Source organism: Podarcis bocagei, assembly GCF_964188305.1.
Source record: "Podarcis bocagei genome assembly, chromosome: 16".
NCBI lineage: Eukaryota > Metazoa > Chordata > Lepidosauria > Squamata > Lacertidae > Podarcis > Podarcis bocagei.
Genome location: NC_138142.1, coordinates 25,295,289 through 25,321,549, shown reverse-complemented (window position 1 = coordinate 25,321,549; position 26,261 = coordinate 25,295,289). Strand labels below are relative to the sequence as shown.

General features: G+C 45.9%; 3 protein-coding genes across 4 annotated transcripts in view; 2 read left to right on the top strand and 1 right to left on the bottom strand.

Annotated features, from left to right (window-relative positions):
- The window catches only part of LOC308575726 (SLAM family member 5-like), a 44,002-nt gene extending 41,428 nt beyond the window's left edge, over window positions 1-2,574 (top strand). For both annotated transcript variants that reach the window (XM_081174576.1, XM_081174577.1), the window contains exons 9-10: window positions 180-269; window positions 1,903-2,574. In XM_081174576.1, the coding sequence (XP_081030702.1) occupies window positions 180-269; window positions 1,903-1,989 (177 nt within the window). In that variant the 3' untranslated portion in view covers window positions 1,990-2,574. The remainder of the gene's footprint in view (window positions 1-179; window positions 270-1,902) is intronic.
- A 1,104-nt stretch (window positions 2,575-3,678) lies between these two features.
- LOC308575730 (uncharacterized protein) lies at window positions 3,679-24,106 on the top strand. Its single transcript, XM_081174585.1, has 8 exons — window positions 3,679-4,102; window positions 6,778-6,924; window positions 11,662-11,868; window positions 12,751-13,011; window positions 14,641-14,763; window positions 15,858-15,896; window positions 16,275-16,321; window positions 16,644-24,106. Exons 2-8 carry the CDS (start codon window positions 6,873-6,875, stop codon window positions 16,767-16,769), a joined length of 855 nt encoding a protein of 284 aa, XP_081030711.1. The 5' UTR covers window positions 3,679-4,102; window positions 6,778-6,872; the 3' UTR covers window positions 16,770-24,106.
- Window positions 22,223-26,261, bottom strand: part of VANGL2 (VANGL planar cell polarity protein 2) — a 43,426-nt gene continuing 39,387 nt past the window's right edge. Inside the window, exon 9 of the mRNA XM_081174575.1 lies at window positions 22,223-24,859. Within this exon, the coding sequence (XP_081030701.1) occupies window positions 24,599-24,859 (261 nt within the window). The 3' untranslated portion in view covers window positions 22,223-24,598. The remainder of the gene's footprint in view (window positions 24,860-26,261) is intronic.

The following is a 26,261-nucleotide window of genomic DNA, read 5'->3' as shown; positions in this document are numbered from 1 at the left end:
AACAACATCTGTTATCTCAAGGTAAAAGACAACTGCCCTAGGAAACCTGATCCCTCTTTGGCAGGATACAGATTTGAGATTCATGGCAATCAATAGTTGGGCTTTTTCCAGTGATGTTCCAGCTCCACAAGGCCTGTTTGACCACCACCACCACCCCGTAAATTTCTTCTCTTTCCCAGAATCCTTTGCAAACAGATGACGAGAAGATGCAGAGAACCAGAGAAAAGAGTGAGAAAACAATTTACTCAGAGATCACCAAGCCTCAAGAGGTACGTGGATTTTTAAACATCTATTTCTTAGCAAGTGATGAAGGGTTGTAGCATGGAAAGGGGAGTGGGGAAGCTGGGTCCATTGCAAAGCCACATGTTACTCAAGACTAATGACATAGAAAGTTGCAAGATCTGTGGTTGCGTTAAAGGTGGGGGTGGGAAGATGTGAGTGGAATCTCCAGGTGTGTATGGGGGGGAGTCACACCACAACACAGCACAGAATGTGGTCTTAGCTGCTAAATTTATTTTCCTGACAGCCTCAGCTTTCATTTTCTTTTTTAATGGAAATGAGCTCCTTGGCTTCCCACACTTGCAAAGGGGGGAGTCTGAAAAATGCCTCTCCATGGTTGGGAGATGACCCGGACAAGATTCCCCATAGTCTATGTGAGTGCATTTCACAGCCACTTTGCCACCCCTTGTGACTAGCAAGCTGCAATAAGTTCTGCAAAGTGGTAAAAAGGAACTTTCACAATGCAAGAGAAGCCACACGTATATTCTCAACTTACCCCATCGACACAGGTTGCATCATTTTCAATCTGCTGCTTTCTTTTTTAATGCAACCTAGGTTTGTAACTAGGGACGTGGGTAGTGCTGTGGTCTAAACCACTGAGCCTCTTGGGCTTGCTGATCAGAAGGTCAGCGGTTCGAATCCCCGTGATGGGTTGAGCTCCCGTTGCTCAGTCCCAGCTCCTGTCAACCTTGCAGTTCGAAAGCATGCCAAAAAGTGCAAGTAGATAAATAGGTACCGCTCCGGCAGGAAGGTAAACGGTGTTTCCATGGGCTGCTCTGGTTTCAGTGTTCCATTGTGCCAGAAGCGGCTTAGTCATTCTGGCCACATGACGCGGAAAAATTGTCTGCGGATAAACCCCAGCTCCCTCGGCCTGTAAAGTGAGATGAGCGCCACAACCCCAGAGTTTTCTGTGACTGGACTTAACTGTCAGGGGACCTTTACCTTTAGGTTTGTAACTATCCCAGTATTAAACTCTTGACCTTTGCAGACACACATCTTTCTCCTTCTGAATCTGTGAGGCTCAGCTTGCCATCTACGACAGACTTTCCCAACCTGGTGCCCTTTAGACATTTTGGACCACAACTCCCATAAGCCTGAGCTACGACAGCCATATGTTGCTGGCACTGATAGGACCATGGCTGTGGCTGATGGGAGTTGCTGGCCAAAACACCTGCAGGGCATCACATTGGACAAAGATCTGTGTTGTGTCCACATTTGGTTCACACACGCTCCTCTCCCTCCTCATTTAATCCTCCTAACAACGCTGTGAGGTAGGTTAGGCTAAGAGGAAGTGACTGGCCCAAGGTCAAGTGGGGCTTTGAACCCTGGTCTCCCAGGTCCTAGTCCAACACTCTCACCACTAGGTTGCTGGGGATGGGCAGCAGCTTAGGATAGCTACTCATGCTGTGCTTTTGGCAATTTCGGAGACACCACCATGGGGAAGAGCCTGCTGGACTAGGCAGACACACCTTGGCTTTTCCGGCCAACAGGGCTCAGCTGGTATTCTGATGTGCATTGCTGAATTGGACTTATTCTGCAAACAGGCAGCAGTATCTTCCAGAATAGGCAGCAACTTCCTGAACAGCGCTGTGCCTGTGGACATGTGTTTGTTTTCTCTTGCAGTGCGAGGACCAGGACTCCAAGACAGTCTACGAGACAGTGAACAACCCGAGACCTCCTGAAACCACAGAGTACGACAAAATTCTCTAGCAACCCACTGGGCCAAGGGCCAAGGGGACAAAGCAGTAGCAGTGACTGGACCACCAGAGTGAAATAAAAAAATTAAGGTCTTATATACAGTGGTACCTCGGGTTAAGGAGGAGGGCAAAACTAGAAGGAGTTGGCTCCACCTATCATTGTCTGTTGAGCTTCTTGCCTCGCGCATCCCACTGGGTACCAGCCATCACAGCAAACCAGGGCAGCACCACCACCAGCAGCATCTCGTAGAAACTTGCTCTTCCAAAGCAGAGCAGAAGGAAAAAATGCACCATGTCAATCACCTGTCTTCACAATTATGTCAAGCGCCCTGCTTTTGCCCACATGGTTTGAAATCAAAGCACTGTGTTTTGCAAACCCCGGCAATCAGTTAATTGTTGAGGTTTGCAAAATGCAATGCAATGTCTCATTCCGTTCTAAAGCAGTCCAAGTTGGTGGCCAGCCTTACCTCTTGTGGGAACAAGTACAGTGGTACCTCGGGTTAAGTACTTAATTCGTTCCGTAGGTCCGTTCTTAACCTGAAACTGTTCTTAACCTGAAGCACCACTTTAGCTAATGGGGCCTCCTGCTGTCGCCGCACCACCACTGTACCATCATTTGGCTATATGCTCTGTGAAGTTTTCTTTCTTTCTTTCTTTTTATTGTGTATTAACAAAACAATCTTATAAACGGTTCTTAACTATTATTCCTCAGAGTCACTTATTTCAGATACCTTCTGAGCTGTGCTTCTCCGTGACCAGCCACTCTCAAAATGTCGAACGCCCCTTCCTTTTGCTTTCCCGCTCTTTTTTCTAACCTCCTGGCTAGAGCTTGTATCTCCCCTCCTCCGAATCTGAGCTAGAACTGAACCCTTGCCTTTCCTGTGAACAGCCAGTCCTCCCTGTTGTTCCTCTTGCTATCTTCTATTAGATTCACTGCTCTCCTTCACCCCTTGGGCAATGCTTTCTCCCTCTGAGAAACTGGAAACTTCTAACTCTTCCCTGACAGGTTGTCTGCTTCCAAGTTAACTGTAGAGATCTTTTATGGAGGCCCCTGCTTCAAGTGCCTCCATCTTTGGAGAAAAGATGGATTAGCTTCATGAGAAAGGACCCCTCTTCTGCAATGGAATCCACAGAACTCACTCACTTGTCTCCCCTTCCAGATTAATTGGCATTTGATTGATTTTCTTGTAGGCATGTGCATTTTTGTTTGGCACTTTAGGGTAATTTTGAATGTTGTGTGCATGTACATTACCTTGTTAAATGACTGTCTGTAATGCTTTGATTTGTAAGGACTTTGAGATCTTCAACAATGAAAAAACAGAATGCCCGATTTTAAATAAATAACTATTCCCCCTTTCTTCCGGCCCATTTTTCTTCAGCTGTTCAGTCTACCCTTCCCTGGTTCAGTCATCTCTGCCTTCTCAGTCCCTTCGCTCTCTGCTCACATTCCATGCCTACCAATCAAATGTCAAGGGACAGATTGGGAAGAAATTTTATTCTGTTTGCTTCTAAAGGCAACCTTGCATAATTCACACTTTTCAAGAACCAAGCAAGAGTCATCTTTCAAAATCTGCACTTCTTTAAGTTTTGCAGTGCAGTTCTCCAGTAATATGTTCAAAAAATTGTATATGCCAGGGTAAAGTATTCATAGAAATGGAAATGTTAAAGTGAAAATAACATACAATAATGCATTATAGAAAAAAGTATATTAACAGAACTTTGCACTGAAATGTTGGTGGATTTTCAAAAAATCATAAACTGATGTGAAAATGTGAAGAGCTTAACTTAAAACTGGAAAAATGAGAAATGGAGGGGGGACTGAAATCAACAGACTTGCCCAGCTCAGCAATGATGGTCCAGTTCTCCCCTGATGTTCCTTTTGGATACAGAGCAGGCTCCGAAAGATGCTGGTCAGGTGTATTTGCATGTTTTTTTGTCTTGCCAGAGACCAGTTAAGGACTCACCCACATTTTGATTGTAAAAGGTAAAGGACCCCTGGATGGTTAAGTCCAGTCAAAGATGACTATAGGATGCGGCACAAATCTTGCTTCAGGCCAAGGGAGCTGGCGTTTGTCCACAGACAGCTTTCCGGGTCATGTGGCCAGCATGACTAAACTGCTTCTGGCGTAAGCGGACACCGTGACGGAAACTAGAGCACATGGAAACACTGTTTTACTTTCCCGCCGCAGCGGTACCTATTTATCTACTTGTACTGGTGTGATTTTGGACTAGTGTGATTTTGAACTGCTAGGTTGGCAATAATAATAATAATAATAATAATAATAATAATAATAATAATAATAATACTATACCCCGCCCATTTGGCTAGGTTTCTCCAGGCACTCTGGGCAGCTCCCAACAGATTAAAAACAGAATAAAACATCAAACATTAAAAACTTCCATAAACAGGGCTGCCTAGAAGTTGGGACAGAATGATGGCCCCATAACTTTTTTCATTGCCCCGCAGCTCTGTGCCTTGTGAAAATCCTGTCTTATCCACTGAATCGGATCTTATCTGAAGAGAGTTTTTGTTTAACTGAGCTTCAATTCAGTGGGTAAGATCAAATCTTCAACTGGGTTCTGAACCAGGCAGGCAGGCAGGGGTGCAAGACAAGGCAAAAGGGAATTTCTGCACAGACCAATCACTTCTTCTGGTGCATCGACAATTAATTGCACATTAATTATTCAAAAGCCAGTTAAAACTATTTAGTTTAATTAATTAAATAAGATTTATGAACTTGATCTAGTGCTACCAACTTTTCAAAGTCTGATATTTACACCGACTTTGACACTTAGCACCTCCAGGGGGGCTGTACCTTGCTGCTTCTTTTTTGCAGACCCCACCAAATCCAAGCATTAAAATTAATGTGGAGTTTGCCAGCAGTGCTTTCAACCCTGACCCTGTTCTGTGCTAAGGCAAAAAACAAAAGGTAAACAAAACTGATCTCTGTCGAGGCAGCTGAAGCCAGAATTCACTTTACATGCAGCCATGTGTACAGTATCTCTTCCTCCTCCTCTTCTTGTTTCTCTTCCTCTTCCTCTTCCTCCAAGCAGTCTCAACTTCACCCTTTCCCTCCACCTGATCACATATCCAACATACAACATAAAGACAACATTCCACAGAATCTCCTGGACTTCCCTCCTCCCATTTGTGGGTCCTATTGTTAATCATTTCCTCCTGCATCTTTTATAATACTGTAATCCAAATCTTTTACATCTCTGCTATATCCAAAATTCACCATTAAACAACAAGGAATTCAACCCATTAATCACTTGTAGAATAATGGATTGAATTTATAGCCTACTGTCAGGGGTTCAGGAGCAGAGGCACAGGAAAGGGAGGAAACAGAGAGCGAGGGGGAGGAATCCGAAGGAAATATGAGTGATGACAGCGGCCCGAGATCTCCGAGTCTTTCCAGTGAATCGGAAGGTTCACAGAAAGGGGCGCCAGTAGTCAGAACAAGGGGGGCGCCTAGGGGGACACACCAGGAAGAAGGGACCAGAGGAGACTCAGAGAGCAGCAGTTGGAAATCGGGACCAGCTTCCCCACCAGAGCACAGTAGGGGGGAGGGGTCGCAGGCATCGGGAGCTGGCGGCTCGCCGCAAGAGGGAAAGCAGGAGTTAGGATTGGCCACACCTCCGTCGGGGAGCGAGGAAACGGTCAAGAGGAAGGTCGAAGGCTGCGCGCGCGCGCCAAGTTCAAATGCACAGGAAGGCGGCACAGTAAGCAGTCCGGATAGGGAGCCAGGTCCTAAAGCCCGCCGCAAAGAGGGAGCAGAGTCCGGGGGGTCGGCGTCAGAAGAGTCCAGGAAGGAAGAGACCACGGGGGGTAGAGGGACCCAGAGGAGGAGGGAAAGACGGAAGAGGTGGAGTAAGGCTAGAGTATTAAGTTGGTGTACAGGAGGCGGAGACTCAGACGGAGCTTCGCCGGTCTAGCTTCTAAGATGTAGAGCTGCACGCTGCGGCTTGAAAATGGAACTTGTAACTCAATAAAGACTTTTGTACAGTAATACCGGCTAGCGTGGTCCTCTGTGAGCTGGGACCTGGAAGCAGCTCTGACACCTACCTTCTTTCATTCAAAGAACTCAAGGTGGCACAGAAAGGTCTCTCCTCATTTAATCCCTACAGCAACCCTATAAGGTAGGTAAGGCTGGGAGGCAGTGACTGGCTTCCCAACTTCGTGGTTGAGTGGGGGATTTGAACCCTGGTCTCCCAAGTCCTAGTCCAGGGGTCTGCAACCTTTAAGACAAAAAGAGCCACTTGGACCCGTTTCCGAAGAAAAAAACACTGGGAGCCGCAAAACCATTGCGACATTTAAAGCATGTGCACTGCTGCCCTCCGATCTGACAGCGGACGGGAAGGTGACGTCGGGACGGTGCGTGACTAGCGCATGCACTGCCCCCATGCGACGTCACAGCCAGTACAGCGCCCGCCACAGTAGGGAGTGTTGGGGCGCACAATGCGCCTCCTCCCCTCGCTAGTATCCGCCCCAGAGCCACGGCAAAGGTGTAAAAGAGCCACATGCGGCTCCGGAGCCGCGGGTTGCAGACCCCTGTCCTAGTCCGACACTCTAACCATCACACCACACTGGCTCTCAATACAGAGGGAGTGATTATTTGACTCATTACCCGTTAGCAGCTTCGTGTGTTTACATGGCCACTGAAACTTCCTGAAGGCTGTTTTTGGCATGTGCGTTTTTTTTAAAAAAGTTCAAGAAAACAAATGTCCACACCCTGCGAATCCCTGGCCTGCCTTCATCATCTGTAGTATTTCTACAGCATTTCTTCTTTTAACTCTCTAGTTAAGAGGAAGCGGAGATAGAAAAGGAGGAACCTGCTGCTTTCTAAATTGTTCACAAGGTTTTGCTCTAGAATCAGCGGCAGAAAACAGACTCCAATGAAGACCCATGGAGGATGGCTTTGGATTGTGCTGCTATTTCCCCTGACAGGTGAGTTCCGAAGTCAGAAACTTCACAGGATTGTAGGACATGTGCTTTCCAAAAGGCGACCAGCCCAATTCTTTTATCCGACTGAGCTCTGTCTCTACACTCAGCTGCAGAACAGGAAGAGACAGGGACAGCCGTGGTGGTTTAAGAACATCTGACCGGCAGGAGGACTTCTAGCATGGATCAGCACTTTGGGGTCTTATACCACTTTCCCCAAAGAATCCTGGGAAATACGCTGTGCAGTGGTTCAACACCCACACATCAGAGGGGAAGTGGAGGCAGCTGGGCTGAGGCAATGGAGGAACTTTGGGTTCACTGACTCTCAAAGGGAGGGAGCTGTCCAATCAGAAGGTCCAGAAAACGCAGTCATGGGACAGGCGGGCGGTGTGATGACCTGTTCACTGAGCGTGCATCCTGATTTGCTTTCAACGAAGGATAGAAAAGGCCTGCTTTCTCATGAGCACTCATTCTGGGGTTGGTGGGGAGGTTATGTATCTGAGCATCCTCCCTGACTTGCATACACAGAGATTATATGTCCTATTATTTACTTACAATGTTTATACGGTGCTTTTCAGGCAGACCTCACAAAGTGGTTTACCTAAGGTTGTTACAACTACAAGCACAGATTTTTTATTATTATTCTTTTAAGTTGCAGCAGAATGGAAGTGACAACTCCCACTTATGGGAGCTGGATGGCAACACTTCTGGTTAAAGTTGCTTTGGGTTCCCACAAAAGCGGATTTGTTGCAACAGAGTACTTTAGTCCACTTTAGTTGTGCAAACCTAACTCGGATTCCCAGAGCAAGTAGCCGTCTGAGAGAGTGCAAAGTGCTTTGTGGGTAGCTGTTCATGTGGGAGTGGTTGATTAAACACCAAAATCACTTTGAGCAGGAGGGGGTAATTCCTCCAAAAATTCCCAGCTGGAATCTGCTTGCAAATTTAATTGTTTGTCTTTTAAAGATTTGCACCTTAAAAATGAAATAAGGTATAAAAAGCACTCAGCTTCACAACCTGATATTTCAAATATTGCACGTTTTCTCTCCTTTCCTTTAAAATGCCATGTGGTGTGTCTAGTTTTGATTTGATTGTCCATTGCCTAGGCCAGAGATTCCTCTGGAAAACCTGCTGCTTGGGGTTGGTTGTTTTTTTTATATTTTTAAATACATTCCATTTCATGCTATAAGCTACAATTTAAGAAAGGAGGGGGTAAAATAGGGCTACATTTAACAATGCACATCTAAAGCACATGACTTCCACCAAACAATTATGGGAACTGTATTTTCTCTTCTCGCAGAACTATAATTCCTGGCAATCTACAGTTCCCAACGTTCTTTGGTGGACGCCATGTGCTTTAAACACTGGTCGTGCTTTAAATGTAAGGTGTGGCTCTGCCCGAAGACTGAAGATGACGGTTTTTCAACATGCCCTCTTCAGCCTCTTCCATATGCCTGGCTGGAATGAGACAGCAAACAATCCCAAACAAAAACGTTTGTGGTTTTGTGGGACTTCTGTTTTGTAACAGCAACGAACTGCAAGAAGCCCAGGCATGCAGGCCAGAGGAGATCGGTGCAAGAATAAAGGAAGCAACCCAAAGCCACATTGCTGCTCTGTCGCTGGTTCATGACATGCAGATGGAGCCAAATGGGAGCTGCCTTCGAATTTCCAGTTTTCCAGTATGACCCCCTGTGGCGTTTGCCCTCCTAGGTGGGTCATAAGGAAAGGGTTAAATGAGTGTGAAGTGATTGGCCAGTGGGAACCCAAGGGGAGGAGTTAGAGTTAGAGTTGGAGTTGTTGGAAAGTTGGTTGGGAGTTGGAGAAGGAAGAGGGAGGATAAGTCTGTGGGTTGGTCAAGTTTTGATGTGAGAGAGTGAGAGAAACTGATAGGAGGAGTCAGATAGACAGTTGGGATAATCAATTAACAGTTATTAGGAAGGTATAGGCCGGTATAGAAACTAAGGATAAGAAACTGACAAGAAAAATTAACTGAAACCATAAACTTGTTCATGCTTATAAAATAAACTTGATTATTTGTTTTAATGTTAACAACTGTCTGGACTCCGTGTGTACCCGAGAGAAACGGGTTGGTGGCAGCAGGGACGTGATCATAGTGGTGGCACAGGGATCAATAGACCGTCAAATGTCCGGGGACCCTGTGTGATCGCCACACCCCCTTCCCCACACACTTAACAAGCACTTGCTAGAAATTTGCAAGTGGGGAGAAGAAAGTGGTCTTGTGCTCAGATCCTGCTTGCAGACCTCCCAGTAGAGGCACTTGGAAGGCCATTGTGAGAACAGGATGCCGGACTAGATGGGTCTGATCCAGCCATCTTCTCACACTCTTATATGGCTCACAAACTTGCAAACATATCTTCATTCAAACCCTAATGTGTAGAAATCTGCTGGTTTTCCCTTCTTTTCAAATCCGAACTTCTCAAGAACTTCTCAAGAGCAATGGGGTCAATGGACCGCTGATGCTGTAGTATTCGTGCTGAGGACAATGTCCTGCTTTTAGGTCTCTGTGTGTGCATTTGTTCCAGGGAAATTTCAAACAAATTTCAAACAAAGAAGCTTTAGAAAGCTGCAGGCTCTCCGTGCCGCCCTCTTAGGAGTACAGAGTTATCTCTGCTTTGCATATGGGGAAGAGGCGAGGCTTTGCAAAGAACAAGAGTTGCCCTCCAAGTACGGAAATGTGGGCCCCCGAGTGGCCTCAGGATCCCAGGGGTGCTGCTCAAAGCAGGAACATTAAAGAGAAGTTAATGAGCCAGCTGGCAAAGCTGCCAGCTTTCGCTCTGCAAATCCCCGCCAATCCCACCTCCTTGCATTAAGATAGTTTTAATTGAGGTGAGAATATTCACACAGCTAATGTTCCAGGGGCTCCCCAGCACTCATTGTTTTCAGAAATAGCTGACTTGCGTTCTTGCAACAAAAGAGTATTGGGTACCAAAGAGATCCTGCCCACTTGGATACCCAGGAGAAGGATCTTGCCATCCCACTTTTGCAGGGACTGTTGCTTTAGGAAAATGGTCGCTTCACCCCCTTGAATTGTACAAGGATGGGCAGCCAGAGGGGGATGGTATTCCTTGCCTGAAAAAGAGGGGGACCAGTGCGCTAACTCTAGGGGGTCAAAGACACCTTGGCCCCCTCAACATTTGTTTTAAGGGGGGCCCCAATCTTGAGGCAGCCCTCATCACGCGTTGAGTGTTGCAGCTCCAGTGTCCAGCTCCTCCAGAATCACAGGCGCTTTGCACACACGCAATGTACATGAGGTAACACGTGCACAATGTGTGATGTGAGTGGCGTCTCATGCACACAACATGCGCCCGGCCCCCTCAATCTTGGGGGCAAACTGGCATCTCTGGAGGGGGAGGCAGTCCCCATGCAGCCCATGCAGCTACTCAGCCCATGCAGCTGGCCAAACTGCCAACCAGCTCCCTCATTCTGGGATAGCTGAAGTGGATAGTATCGTCCCTCCATGTGGTGAGGAGAATTTTTGCTGCACATCCAGTATGGTCAATCCTTAGAGAACCTTTGGATCATCTTCCTTGAGGACTCTAATTAATTTATTACCAAACAGGCAGTAACATATCTGAACGTTGTCACAGCTCTCAGATCTGCTATGACTATTAGTTTCTAGCTTGTCATGTTTAATAATTAATATTTGGTTCTCCCGAGGTTGTGTTACTTTATATTTTGTACTTCGTTTAATGATCGGCCGACCGTTTGGTTGGTGGATTGACTGGTTTCTACCACTGGTATAAACTCGGATGGAAACTCTCCCATATTCTCAGCTTTCAAAACATGGCTGAAGTTTAACATATGGGGCGCTGCCCAAATGCATCTTGGGAATGCTGTGTGTTGTTATGGATCCAGTTATAAGAATTCTAAGATCTCAAACATGGAATAAATGTTCATAAACCACATGTCTGAAATAGTACAGGAGAGCAATCCTGAAGCCTTTTTGACTCTCCCAAATTGACCTCAAATATTTCTCTGCAAGGAGGAAGGAAATGGGAAAAGCTTTCCAATTAACTTTGGACTGTCGGAGCTCACACTCCTACATTGGTTCCCAGTACGTTTCCAAGCACGATTCAAAGTGTTGGTGCTGACCCTGAACGCCTTTGGCCCAGTATACCTGAGGGAGTGTCTCCACCCCCATTGTTCAGCCCAGACACTGAGGTCCAGCTCCGAGGGCCTTCTGGCAGTTCCTTCACTGCGAGATGTGAGGTTACAGGGAACCAGGCAGAGGGCCTTCTCAGTAGTGGCGCCCGCTCTGTGAAACGCCCTCCCATCAGATGTCAAGAAAATAAACAACTACCTGACTTTTAGGAAACTGTTTAGGGAAGTTTTTAATGACTGATGTTTTAATGTATTTTTGATATTTTATTGGAAGCCACCCAGAGTGGCTGGGAAAACCCAGCCAGATGGGCAGGGGTATGAATTATTTATTTATTTATATTATTATTATTATTATTATTATTATTATTATTATTATTATTATTATTAAAAAATCTGTTTCTAGTTTATTGCTGGTTTTTCTGTGTTTATTGTTGTTTTGGACAGTTTTTTTCTGATAATTTTATTTGTTTTATTATTGTTGTAAACCACTCAGAGTTTTGGATCTGTTTGCAATCAAGCAATGTTCTATTTTTATGAAACAAACAAACAAACAAACATTCTGCTTCATCAGAAGGCATATTTGAGACATCACCGTCATTAACATTCCTTCCTTTCTTAATCTAGCTCATCAAGCAGAGGAATCAGAACATCCCTCCAAAGATGGTCAAACAAAACATCTCCAAGCTGAGTTTGTCAATGCAACACAGCAACAAAACGAGTCCTTCACGTTGTGGCCAACGTATTATAGAACAGACCCCTCCAATGGAGTCTTGGGTATCATCACGACGCTGCCTGACCCCACTGTAAAGAGCAAAACAGAATATCAAGGCAGTAAGTGCCAGATGTGATTATGTGTGTGTTGGAGACCCCCGATTCCCCTCCAAGAGCTACAATTCGCAGAGTGGTTTCACAGTCAATCCCTCTTCACAGGGAACTTGGGGGAACTGTCACTCCGTGAGGTTTATAGGGGCCTCCTAACAACTCTCAGTGCCCTTAACAACAGTTGCCATAATTATTTGGGGGAAGCTCTGACTGTTTATAGAGTGGTACCATAGCAGTTCGAAAGCACACCAAAGTGCAAGTAGATAAATAGGTACCACTCCGGCGGGAAGGTAAACGGCGTTTCCGTGCGCTGCTCTGGTTCACCAGAAGCAGCTTAGTCATGCTGACCACATGACTTGGAAGCTGTATGCCGGCTCCCCTGGCCAATAAAGCGACATGAGCGCCGCAACCCCAGAGTCGTTCGTGACTAGACCTAACAGTCAGAGGTCCCTTTACCTTTACCATAGTGTTTTAAATGTATGATGTGAATGTGGCCTATAAGTTGATGAGCACAAAGCTAATAATCTATCTCATCCTACAGGAGAGTCTTATCAGTCACTAAATATAAGGTATGATAGCTAAACAGAACCTCCATTTTCGGAGGCAGTCTATCCCTGCCTACCAGGTGCTGAGGGCATAATAACAATATTTTATTATTTATACCCTGCACATCATATCAGTTTTACCACAATGCCCCAAGCAAACATTGTGCATGGGCTCTTTAGAGGATTTCATGAAGTCTCTTGTCTGCCCACTGTCCTATGTTGACATTTGGTCTGCTCCAGCATATCAGTTTTACCACAATGCCCCAAGTATGAAATGGATTCGTTATTCAAAAACATTTTGTCCAGCACATAAAGTGACTTAATCTCCTAATTTTCGCTCCCGAAGGAAGGCTGCTGAAGCCAGCCATCACCATCCACTCAGTGAATGGGACCTGCAATGTCACCTTGAACTGTGTGGTAACTGGAGGGGAAGGAGAGGACGTGACTTACTCCTGGTCGACTTCTGAAATGGGGACGGTTCTCTCTGAGGAGCCATCTCTACACATCACTCAGAAGCCCCCAGATCAAACCTGGGATTACACATGCACTGTGCGCAACAAGCAGAATCAAAACTTCAGCACTGTTTCCCTGAGAGATCACTGCCATGGTGAGGCAAGCTGCCATATTGAATTTCCACAAGGGAGAAGCACAGAAGCCCACATCAACACTGCCTTGTAAAATGGGGTGGGGTGGGGGTGGCAGTCTGTTCCAAAGAAACTTAAAATGTGAGTGTTAGTGGTTATATCTTGCCTGGCTACAGGGAATGCCACTCTTCTCTGCATCTCTTACTATTGGCTTAGTGGGCATGATGTCATGGACTGTTCACACCTGAGTGACATCAGGCACCTCAAAACCCACTCGCCCCAAAACACAAACCCATATTTTGTTTCTGGGTAGCAGGGTGGTATTTTAAAAATCCTAAAATTATCCTAGACAAGCTCAGGCTACCAGAAAGTATAGAGATTGCTTTTGCACTGCTTCTTTTCCAGCTCAAAATGGCCCTTCCCAATGTGGAGGGCGACAATTCTGGGTTTCTGTAGCTTCCTCATGTATTTTATCTATGGATGAAAAAGTGGACTGGGGAGGCAATTCTGAGCTGGGAAATGACCAGCAGGGACGAGGTTAAGCAGTCTCTTCCTTCCATCCATCCATCCATCCATCCATCCACCCAGCCTTCCTCCGCTGGGAAGGGCTTCTTCTGCCTCCCGATAAATGTGCAACCAGAATTAGCCATTACAGTGGAGCCTTGGTTTTCGAAAGTCTCCGTCAACAAACCATTTGGAACCCAAATACCATAAAGTAAAGTAAATGCTTCCGTTTTCGAATGCGCATCGGAAGTCAAACTTCCAAGGTGGCTTCTGTTTTGAGTTTCTTTATTGTATTGAGGCTTCCGTATTGAGTTTTCAGTTTTCGAATGCTTCAGAAGTTGAACAGTCTTCCAGAACAGATTACGTTCAAAAACCAAGGTTCCACTGTATATGATTCCCATCTCAAAACAGTGACAGTCTGGAAGTGCACTGAGACCCTGATTGCTCAGGACTGCTTCGGCTTTAAAGAAAAGTCTAAAAGGAAATAATACAGTGGTACCTCGGGTTACATATGCTTCAGGTTACAGACTCCGCTAACCCAGAAATAGTACCTCGGGTTAAGAACTTTACTTCAGGATGAGAACAGAAATTGTGTGGTGGCAGCGTGGCAGCAGCAGGAGGCCCCATTAGCTAAAGTGGTGCTTCAGGTTGAGAACAGCTTCAGGTTAAGAACGGACCTCCAGAACGAATTAAGTACTTAACCCGAGGTACCACTGTAATGGAATCCCATGAAATGCATCATTTGAGCGACAGCCTACGAGCAAAGGAAGTGGGAGAGTTCAGAGTCCAAAAGAAACCAGCTTAGCAGCAATATCTGATGGACCATTATTGGTACAACAGCCGTGCATTTAAATGAGCCATGCACAGGAGAAATTCCTTGGTACTTGTGGTCTCCCACTGCTTAAACCCTCCTTAAAGAGCTTGAGTGGTTTGTGGCCAGGATACCTTAGGGATACCTTCACCAACCTGGTGCCCGCTGGCCATTTTAGACCACAGCTCCCATCAGCCCCAGCCAGCATGGCGATATGGACATTCTGGTGGTGGCTGATGGGTGTTGCAGTGTCCATCAGGAGATATTTACAACACCCAGCAAATTTTGGTTGCCATATGTAATCTGAAATTCACTCTTATTCACTCTGTTACTCCAGATCCTTCAACTCTCAATCAAGGAGCATCAACATTCTTGTACGCTAAGTACTTAATTCCACTTTTGCTCGTTCTGGTCCTATTGCTGATCCTGTTCCTCATGTACAGAAGGAAGAGAGGAAGAGGTGAGACTTGGTGCTTCATTTGCTTAGCAAAGAAACTTCATGGCTTCCTGTCAATTTGTTTGTTAAGGGCCCTGAGAGTCGTTAGGTAAAAGGTAAAGGTAAAGGGACCCCTGACCATTAGGTCCAGTCGTGACCGACTCTGGGGTTGCGGTTCTCATCTCGCTTTATTGGCTGAGGGAGCCGGCGTACAGCTTCCGGGTCATGTGGCCAGCATGACTAAGCCGCTTCTGGCGAACCAGAGCCGCGCACGGAAACGCTGAGTCATTAGGAGGCCTCTTATTTTCTTCCCAGATCTGCAATTCTCAGAGTTCCCTGAGAAGAGGGATTGGTTGTTAAACCACTCTGGGAATTGTAGCTCCACAAGGGGACATGGGGCAGTAGCGGACCTGGGGGGCAGGTCTGAAATTTCAGCAACACCCTGTTCAACATAACAATTTGGTGCCCCCCTCCGCCTCTCATCTTCCATTCTAGCTCATAGCTGTGGAGCCCCTCATGGTGCCCCAAAGGCTCTGCCCTAAGTCCGCATCTTCTAGGGGTCTCCTAACAACTCTCATTGCCCTTAGCAAACCACAGCTCCCAGAATTCTTGGTGTGATTGTGGCCAAAATGGCCATCCTTAGGAAGGGTGGAGGTGGAAGGAGAGCCTTTGAGTTACAGAGCCCCCTGGTGGGTGGACATGAGCGTGTGCTACAACTCTGCTTCCTCGATGCTACAACTTCCATTAGTCCCAACTAGCACAAGAACCACACTGGGTGAAGCCAACAGTTGCCAGCAAAAATATCTGGCGGGCATCAGGTTGACAGATATGCTGTGCTGTGCCACCTGGTGTCAGAGAGTTCATCCTTCATTGCAAATTCACAATGCCTTGGTGTGATCACTCAAGGAATATTCTGCCCACCGCGCTATGAAACTTTCTGGCAGGTGAATAACTAAATTGATTCTCTTAAATTCTTCAAGGATTTAAAAATAGATACAGTCTATTTTTAGATCTTGCACTTCATCTTCCCTGTGCAGAAAATACTGCTGTGCACACACACAAGATTTATTCTCAGTACTGTATTACTAAATGAATATACTCTCTCTCTCTCTCCATAGGAAGCCATAGCAGGACAGTATCTATCATTGAATCATCAGGTACGAAAACATCCATGCAGAGCTTTTTTAACAAGTCCAGTAGAGCCATGTTTTATTACATTGCTAAGCCTCTACAGAGCACCTTGAAATTCGTTCTGCCTACATTACCTCAACAACCTTGACAACAGCCTCCAAAGGCAGCCAGTATTTGTATCCCTTCACTGGAGATGGGAGATGCTCAGAGCTGAGGGCTGGCTGCATATCAGGTGTGTGGAAGCTTTGGGCTTTCAAGTGCCACTGAACTACAGCTCCCATCATCCCAGGCCCTTGGCCGTACTTGCTGGGGCTGATGGGCGTTGTAGTTCAGTGACACCTGAAGGCCAAAACTTACCCACAGCTGTTGTAGATCATTGCTGATTTTGATCTTTTGATTTGCAGATTCTGACTTTCCTACTGCAGAAGAGGCAAAGCAGCTGAATCCTGAGGTAATTTGGCTTTATATTACCCCCTGGCAAGGAGGGACCCAACCACTGTTTCCTTTCAAAATATGGTAGGAAGGCATCCTAGCACTTTGTGGGAAAGACCCATGTAGAAAAGGAGTAACGACACGAGGGGTGTTTGTTCATTTTCAAAACCCTTCTGTTCCAATTTTCAAGCAAGACTGCCTCATGAAGTGATTCAAATCAATAATTATATATTTATGGACCATTTGTGTTCCAACATAGCCACAAGTGCCTCCCATGTTTCTAGGAAGGGGAATTTTATTGTTTATGCTTTTGCATTCCTTTGTTCTCCTCCCCCCCACAGGCCTTCAAGCCAATTCCTGAGGAGCCTCTGGAAATGGTGCAAGTACCAACTATAAATGATAACGAAGAGGCTTCAAGCACACAGGGTCGCCAGCCAGATGCGCAGGCAAAATGTGGACTTCCCTAACCCAGGAGGCCCATCCAAGTTCCTTTTATACAGGGCAGCTGAAAAGCTCTTCTTTCCAACACATCTTACCAACATATGGGAGCCTTGAAGCAGTTGCATACTATTCATACAATTCATACTATTGATTCTAATTATGGCATGTGTTTAGCTTCAAGTAGGATTGGAGCCCCGCTTGAGACATCACACACACATGATTGGGGGGTCAATCTATGAGTGCAAGAGGAAGCATTTATTGAACTTTTAAATGTTTTTTTTTTTTAAAAAAAACAGATATTTATAAACTAGCTAGTGTGCCCACATTTTTCAATGAGTGCTCTTTCTTCAGGGACAAAAACACTAATTTATTTCCCCCAGCTACTGAATATTCTTCTGCATTCCACCTTCTCCACTTCTTCCTGAGGAGACGCAGCCCTGCTTTTGCCTTGGCTCAGAAAAGGTTGGCTTGTGGGAGTTGTCATTGGTCTCGATGATTGTACTCTCTTACCTGGCAGTTAGGTCTGCAGATAGCCGGTGTCTTTTTTATTGTTGCATTTTTATTATACACGAACACAAACTAAACAAACGCAAGTGTAACAACATCACTGGGGTGGCAATATTAAAATAAAAATTTAAATACAGTGGCACCTTGGTTCTCGAATGACTTAGTTAACGAACAAATTGGCTCCCGAACTCCAAAAACCCAGAAGTGTTCCAGTTTTTGAACATTTTTCGGAAGCTGAACGTCTAGTGTGGCTGTCAGCTATTGTTTCCGGGGCACCTGCATCAATTGGAAGCCGCAACTTGGTTTTCAAACATTTTGGGAGTCGAACGGACTTCTGAACCAGATTAAGTTCGAGAACCAAGGTACCACTGTATTAAATTTATTAAATCCTGCTTTGCAGGGATAGATGATTCTCGGGGTCCCTTCCAACTCTGATTCTATACTTTGGTAATAAGAATTAGGGATGGGATGGTGCCCCTGTGTACATATATGTTTAGTGATTTTTCTTATTGTGTTGATATTTGCAAAAACTTGTCCTTTTGAGTTGCATATGGAAGAGAGAAAGGGGACAAACTAAACATCTTCATCCACCCCTTCTACCCAACCTAAGTGCATAGTTTGGACCTAAGCAATAATAGTAAAGTTTGTATAAGAGTGTCCAAACACTGATGTCAGTATAAAGATTTTCCCCCCTGTGCAACCGACATGTACATAAATGCATATATATGAGCTTGACATTCCACATGCTCACTATGAGCTGCAGGTAAGTGGGGTTCAGATAATCCATAAATCCCATAAACACCTTAAAACTATTTGTGAGGAATCTGCAGCCAGCCCCAACTCCCACTGCACCTGGTAGCCAGCCCCCCACCGGCCACATTTGGCACACTTGAGAAGGGGTTCTATATGCATATAGATATACATGTGGGTTTTCAAAATCCATCCTCATGTAGGGCCCCCTTCTCCCACTTGCTGAGCGCAGGGCTGGTGCAGTCCTAGGCATCAGAAACAACCCCCAAGCCAGCCTTCAGGGCACAGTATGCCTCTGAATCCCAATTGCTGGAAACCACAGGAGTGTTCTTGGGCTCAGGTCCTGCTTGCAAAGCTTCCCAGAGGCACGTGGCTGGCCCCTGGAGAACAGGCTGCAGGCCTAGAAGGGCCATTGACCAGATCCAGCAAGGCTCCTCCTAAGGTTCTTCAAATATTTAGCCAACAGAATAGAAGCCCTCTTGGATTTAAAAAAAAATCTGTATGGGACATGCTCTTGCAGAGCAAGCAAACCAGTGAGTTCACTAACATGGCATTCAAGGCTGCTGGAGATCCTTGCAATTGCAACCCAGCTATTATAAACACAGTCACTGGAGGGTGTAAAGATGTGTAGAAGCAGGAATTAATTGAATCTCCATTGTTTTGTGTGATAAGCAATAGATAAAAAGACTACTTTGACAACAGCCTTTTAAGGCTGATCCTAAATTCCTCTAGGGATATCTTTTTCCCAGCTTCAGTAAATCTGCCAGCATGGATGAGAGCTCTTTTCTTTTTCAACTCCTCCCCCCTCGTGCTTTTGGGTTTTGTATTATAAACCCTTTATTGCTGATATTATCACCAAAATTAGAGTTTATTTAGCTGAAAATTAATTCCTTTCTGCGGGACAAAACACCCCCGTTAAGTATTAGGCAAAAACCCCATAATTGAGCACTCATCTTTCAGAGCACAGGGCAGAGTAGCACTGGCTTGCATGCTACTAGTACGCAGTGCACAACACCAATTGCCACATTTTCAGTACGCAGCCTTCGTCAGCCCTCCAATATGTTTTAGACTCCCAGCTCCCAGAACTCCCTGGCATGATGGCCAGTTTGTACTAACTGCTGGGGCAGACGGGAGTTGCGAGTCCAGACTATCTGCAGGACTCCAGGTCAGCAAAAGTTGATGTACCCATGTGCTGGAAGATGTACCCAACTGCTGGAAGAAAAGACAGGCAAATGCCAACACTTAGGGACCAGTTTTACCCAGATTACCTTAACATATGCACACTTGACTGCTTTAATCTGTGGAACGGGAACGGATACGGGTGCCACGGGTGCTCATTCCACATTTATATGAATCTTGTTATAGAAATCTTCAACTTTGGAACGCCCTGCCTATTGACATCAGGCGGATCCTTTTACTGTGCTCTTTTCAGTGCTTGCAAAACACACTTTTGTTTAGACAAGCCAACCCAGATACACAGAACGTTTACAGGAGCTTCAATCTGTTTTTAATTAGTACTTGACTGTTTTATGCAGTTGTTTTCACTGATAATTTTATTGTTTTCTTCTTCTTTTAAACCGCTTTGAGGTTTGTCTTTTTTTCTTTCTTTTTTTGCAAGCCAGCAGTATATCCATTTTGTAAAATAAAACATCCCTTTTTTTAAAAAAGGGAATTCACCCAGCATTCTGTCTCAGATAGCAAAGAGACAGCGGACTGAACAGCGTATTCTGACAGCAACAATTGCAGCGCAGCCACTGTGCTCAGCGAAGCAACCTTCCAGTCAATTGCTTTCCTGCTCCACCACCTCATCCCAGAGAGATGCACTCTGCCCATAATGGCATTTAATTAAGCCATTAACGTGCTGCATTTTGCCCTGAGTGACGGCAAGAGCAGTCAGCAGAAGCATTCAGAGCAGCTGCGGCTTGGGGGAAAGAGTCGTAGTTTGCTGTTGTGGATTTTAAGAAGCAGTAGGAACAGCTGTAACCGAATCAAGCAAGGGCAAAATGGCAAAAGAGACTTCCACTCCCAGCCACTTGCTACCTAAGATTCAGGCCCACTCAGAACCCCATTTCTATCACAGTGATTTTAATGATGAACAAATCAATCAGAGACGCCAGTATGTGTTGTGAATGGGGAACCTGAAATGCCAGTTCCACAACTAAACTCTTTGGATGGCTCTAGGCAGGTTATCACCTGCCAGCCTCTTATCTGTGAAAGTTGATTTGCAGTGCTTCTGTTATCATCCACTCTGCCTCACATTTCTCAGCAGAACAGTCCTTGATATTTATCAGGGGTCAGATTGGAGTTTCCACATTTAACTTGCAAAGGGGACTTCGGCTGATCTAGAAACACATTTCAATCTCACACCTCTCCTGTAAATATTGGAAAGAGGGGGTGGGGAAAAGGAATTTCAAAAGTTCCAAAAGGTGTTTATTTATTTTTTAAAAAAAAAATGTACAGTTTTACTTCCTAGATTTATGAAAAAAAACCTTACTAACATTGCAATAATGCTTAGTACCACTGCAAACTGTAAAAACAAAATTTTATATATTAAAAAACAATTTTACATTTTACAATTTTCTACACGCATGCACAAGGTTTTTCCAACTCTGTCTTTAAAAAAGAAACAAAAAAGTATTTTCCTAAATTCAGTGTGTGTTTGAGGCTGGGGGGGAAGAAGTTTCTATTTTACATTTTCAATACGAGAGGGGGAGTTGGTGGTATTTCTGCCACTGAAACTTTGTCCTCTTGCCATATCACTACTTGCGATCAAGCCGGAAGGGTTTCATCTGTGACAATGTGAAATGGCAGTGAAGTCACACCTGGAAGGCCAAGATCAGAGATACAAGCAGGGACAGGTTAAATCCGCTTTCCCCAGCTCTGCCAGCTACTCTGGACTACAATTCCTATCAGCCCCAGCCATCACAGCTGTGCAATGTGAGCAGGACCACAGAACGGCAGCCTGGGGGTGACAGGAATGGCAGGCCGACCCAGCAAGGGAGCACCAGGTTGGAAAGACCACCGTATATTCAAGATCTCTCCACCGAAGATGTGTTGCCACAAACTTGGAGCTTGCCTGGGCTTGTGAGCATTTTGTGACTTCTGGCTCGCTTTGAGCTTTTGCCACGATGTGGCAACCACCCCTAGGAGGATGCGACCAGCCACCAGCCAGAGAAAGCACATCGCCCAAGACAAGAGAATTATTACTACACAAATGGATCACTACATCACATGCCTGAAGCCTCTTAAGAAATGGACTCACCTGCACACTTGTACATACAGAACCAGCTCTTGCTTCCTCTAAGACAGTGTTTCCCAAACTTGGATCTTCAGCTGTTGTTAGACTACAGTTCCCATCATCCCTGTCTTGCTAGTTAGGGATGGTGGGAGTTGGAGACCCAAGTTTGGTAACCAGTGCTCTAAGAGTAAACTAAGACTTCCTGAACTCATTAAATAGGTGCAGGACGCAACCCAGCCAGAGGCTACAGAGAACCCACCAGACTTTACCAATCCAGTGCCTGCCAAACGTTTAGGACTACAACTCCCATCAGCCCGTCCAAACCATCTGAAAGGCATCAGATTGGTGAAGGCTGCAGTTGGGGTTCAAGGGGCTGCTACGTGGCTCTCGGGTCACCTTTCGGCTGCTCTGGTAGAGGTGTTAGCACCCACCAGTGCCAGATCAAGGAGATCTGCATGTATCGTAGGCTAAGCCACACGGGGAGGGGGGAAAGAAGTTGCCATTAGTTTAAAGCAGGTTTATGGCAGAAGTGAAGCAGACATCATAGGTAGAAAAATGAAGACCCCCCAAAAAAGGGCAGGAGATGGCGCAACAGGAGGCACCATCTGGCAGAGAAAAGGGGGGCAAATCTTCACCAATGCAATATGGGAGGGGGAGAAATGTCGCACTGATGCAGGTAGGCCCCATTTTCAAGTTTCTGAAAGCCATTTCACAACCAGCAAGACTGGGCTTCCCAATGGGCAGAAAGTTACAGCTCCCCCCCCCCCGAGGTCACGACTGTAGCCAACAGATCACGTTTGCACTTCACATTTTCAGGTGTGCCCTTTAAACCAAGATGTGCCGAAGAGGTCCTAAGCGGCCTCCATCAGGAAGTCTCCTGTTTCGTCATGTGGGATTCCACAGCAGGGAAAGAAGGTTCTAGAATGCTTACTGCCCTCACCTCCCGCCCCACCCGAAACCGGACAGATCCAACTTAAGGAAACATCTTTTCAAAGTCCTCCTTTAATAATTAAAATTTAAAAAGGCAGAATCCAGCCATAGCGTTGCACATTGGTTTCAACAGGAGAGATGCTGTACTCAAAGGGAATTATAATTGAGAAAGTGCTTCACCTTCTGGCTGGATCGTGCTCCAAATATATATAAAAAATGAAACAATAAAAAAAATCACAGTGAAATAAAATTTAAACATCACAGTGATACAATCTGACAGCCCTAGCCAGGCTGTGGCCCTCCAGTTGTTTTGGACTACAACGCCCATCATCCACATCTAGCATAACTGCATGGGCTGAGGCTGATGGGAGTTGTAGTCTAAAATGGCTGGAGGGGAGGAGCCTGGCCAAAGATGCCATTTGAGATTTCTTACCCCAACATCCTTACCAAACCCCCCCAAGAAGAACCACCCACAAAGAGAGAAGGCTTGAGCGGCTCTCACACTGCAATTAGTCTGAGAGCAACCCAACACCTACTTTTAATAATAATTAATTTTATTTTTTAAAAAACAACCCTAGGTAAGTTGAAACTGCAGCGCAGCTATGGAAAGAACCTAGGCAGAAAAACTCCTAAGGTATATTCCTTGTAGCAAAGGGGGGGCGGGGAGGAATTTCTTCCAGAAGAAATAGCCAGACAGAACAATAAACATTTAAAGCACAAAGAGGATGCTGGGAGTTACGGCCCAGTGTGACCTCATCAGGCTCTGGCGGCGGGGGCAGCCAATCAACATCTTTGTTCTTGGATTTCCCAAAAGGCATTGAGGCGGCTGGCAGAGCTGCATGAAAGCTCAAGGCAGGGTGGATGGTTGCCTGGGAGAACTAACAGGGGAGGAGGGGGCTCCTTTCTGGGATGGAAAGATAGCAGCTTCACCCAGATGTTCTGTCTCTCCACCAAAGCTGTTCAAGGTGGAGTGGAGGCAAAACACCCCACAACACAGACAGAAAGCTGGCCTGCTTGAAGAGCAAATCTGCAAACTGCCCATTTCTCACACTGGATCATTTTCTTCAGTGCAGCTGTTATAAGGGGAGAACCTGCTTTTTTAAAATAAAAAATAAAAAAATGTAATAGTGAGGATCTGGAGAGAAAAAAATCAACGTGGAGGGAGCAAGGTTGCTCCAGAACTCTGAAATTCATGGCATTTTGCTGTGGTTTTCAATGAGGGCAGGGTCCACTGGGCAGTTTCCCTGCAGAAGCCTTGTCAAAATGAACAGGAACGCTCACCCGCTCGTGGGGGCTGCCGTTCATTTCAAAGGGGCTTGTGCAAAGGAAGAATCCTCTCACACTCCAGAAAGGGGAGGGGGGGTCAGTTTCTCAGCTTATACCCAAGTCCTACAGAATTAACAGCCTTCTTTCAAGTCAAACCAAGGGTCAAACCACAGGGAAGAGTCAAGGAGACAAGACCCAGCCAGGAGACAGTTTGGGTCACCCTAGAGAAGTCAACTATTTACAACACACAGGATGTCCTTTAAAAGAGAACAGCATCTTTAAAAAAAAAAAAAAGTCACCATTTTAAAAACCTCACCCCATCTCCCCCCAAAATGTGTCCTTGTGTGTTTAAAAACTTGAGCCAGAGAAATACCCCAGAGGAAGTTGAAACAGGATGGTTTTAGATCGGACTTGCAAAAATTCGGGAGAGCTGGCTGGGTTGGGGGTTTTTTTTTGCATGTGCCACGGAATGATGGAAGATTACAAAAAATAGCAGCCACACAAGCCTACCATCCATAGGCATTTGCTTTCGTGGGACTCCGCAAAAGTCTTGTGCAAGCACAGAGAACGAGAGAAGATGGACGGCAACCACTACAACAGCATCAGGTGATATTTCCAAGGCCAGAACTGTGAGGTTAGAGTCGGTTTGTGTTCTTTTTTTAAAAAAAACAACCAAACAAACATTCAAGAAGGTTCCTCAGACCCACAACTGTGTTTGGCGATGCTGGTGAAGACAGTGAACGGAATTAGCCCTTAAAATTTGGCACCATAAATTTCAATCACTTCACTCGGGACCAGGCCAGGGGTTGGGGGAGGGTGGGGAAGATGCCATCCTTTCCACTTGCACACCTTCTGGGCTCCTGGGAATTTTGCTACCAAAGAAATATGAAAAAGGAGGTACAAGAAAAAAGGGGGCACATCCACCCACCCCACCCCTCCGTTGGCATTGTGAAGAAAGGTCCATTGATGGCGGCATCAGAAGATGTAAGGTCGTAGGTGCAAACTCCCAACTCCAGGAAGGAAAACTTGGTGGAAATGCCTCTTTCCAAACCCCGAGCTTGGAAATCTCCTCTAAATTCCTACGAGGCAGGTGTTGTGCACCAGGGCTGCTCCCCGTCGCAAATCGCTCCTCTGGCATCCAAGCCCCTAAACCCCAGATTCAGTTCACACGGAGGTCTCTGACTGAAGCCGCATCACAAACTTGTGCGACTTGGGGTCCACAAACTCCTCCGAGAGCTTGAAGAAGGGGATCTTTTTCGTGCTCACCACCAGACTGAAGTCCTGGCGCTTCAGGACAAAGACCACGCCGTCCTTCAAGCCGTTGGTCACTGGCTCCTCGCTGACGAGAGTCCACTGCTTAGCCAGCCAGCGGTCCTTGTGGTACTGTATGGTGGGCCCAGCCGTCAGGTATCGCTCGAGGAAGGCCTGCCGGGAGAAAAGAGAGAAGGGACAAGTCTTAAGGACAGAGGAAGAGCCCAGCTGGATCCGGCCAATGGCCAGTCCAGTCCAGCATCCTGCTATCCCAGTGGCCAAACAGAAGCCCCCGAGCAGGATCCGAGCACAACAGCGCTCTGGTTTCCAGCAACCAGAATTCAGCAGCATTGCTGCCTCCAACCGTGGAGGCAAAGCACAGCCATTGTGGCTCATAGCCATCGATAGCCCTCTCCCTCCATGAATCTTGTCCAACCCTCTTTTAAAGCCATCGAAGTTGGTGGCCATCACTGCCTCCTGTGGAAGAGAGTTCCACAGTTTAACTGTGCACCCCATGAAGAAGTACTTTTAAAACGTTTGACGTTATGTTTTTATATGTGCTGGAAGCTGCCCAGAGCGGCTGGGGAAACCCAGCCAGATGGGCAGGGTATAAATATTAGAATTATGATTATTACTACTATCTGTCCCAAATCTTCAGCTTCACTGAGGGTCCATAAGTGTTGCAAGAGAGGGGAGAAATGTTTCCCCTGTCCTCTCTTTATATGCCCTGCATAATTTTGCAAACTTCCATCGTGTCATTAATAGACTTCTATCATGTCAAGGAATCTGTAATCTGGCTCTGAATGTGAGGGCAATATCCTACAATCCAATATCCAATGAATGAAGCTCTACTTGAAGTTGAAATATGTAACCCCCACCTTCCAACTCCAATTCAACTGCACTGCCTAACACATGGCAAAAACTAAAATCCTGCTTGAAAAAGCTTAGCGCTTGTTTGCAGGCTGCAAAAGCTGGGGAGGCGTCACCAAGAAGCAGTGTAGGCCAACTTTAACAGTACTTGCAATCATGCTTCACGCTGCTAGGGGGCGCCATTGGCGTGTTTTTGATTTTTTTTTTTTTAACCCAACAGTCTCTGGAGCAGGTATCTTTAGCACTTTCAGACTTACAGCCGAAACAAGCATTTGGGAACCTGTTTATTGACCCTTTACCATATATTTGAATGGTGGTAGTGCTAGGGCAAGCAGGAAGCTACTGCCCTCACTGAGACTTGGCCCCATGACAACACCCCTGTTAGGCAGGCCATCTGAATGAGGGCAAAGCGCTTTTGGCTCCTCTATAGCTCAGACACCTGAAGTCAGGTTCCGCACACATACACAAGAGCCTGGAATGACTAAAAATATTTATATCCCACCGTTCTGTTGCACTTCAAAAAGGTGGCTACCGCATTAATTAACGAAGAATAAAAATCGAAAGATAAACCCAGCCTTTCCCCAAGCCATCTGTCCCAGCCAGCAACAGCCAGTGATCAGGGATGATGAGAGATAAGAGTCCAAACAGACATTTGAAGGCCCCATAAGTTGGGGGAGGTTGCTTCTGCTCTTGGGCTTTAAAGCCT

Bases quoted from the DNA above. Each gene is read 5' to 3' on its own strand.
- LOC308575730 (XM_081174585.1), top strand. From the start codon at position 6,873: ATGAAGACCCATGGAGGATGGCTTTGGATTGTGCTGCTATTTCCCCTG. The intron at 11,869-12,750 runs GTAAGTGCCAGA...TCGCTCCCGAAG, and splicing joins CAAAACAGAATATCAAGGCA to GAAGGCTGCTGAAGCCAGCC. The intron at 14,764-15,857 runs GTGAGACTTGGT...CTCTCTCCATAG, and splicing joins CAGAAGGAAGAGAGGAAGAG to GAAGCCATAGCAGGACAGTA.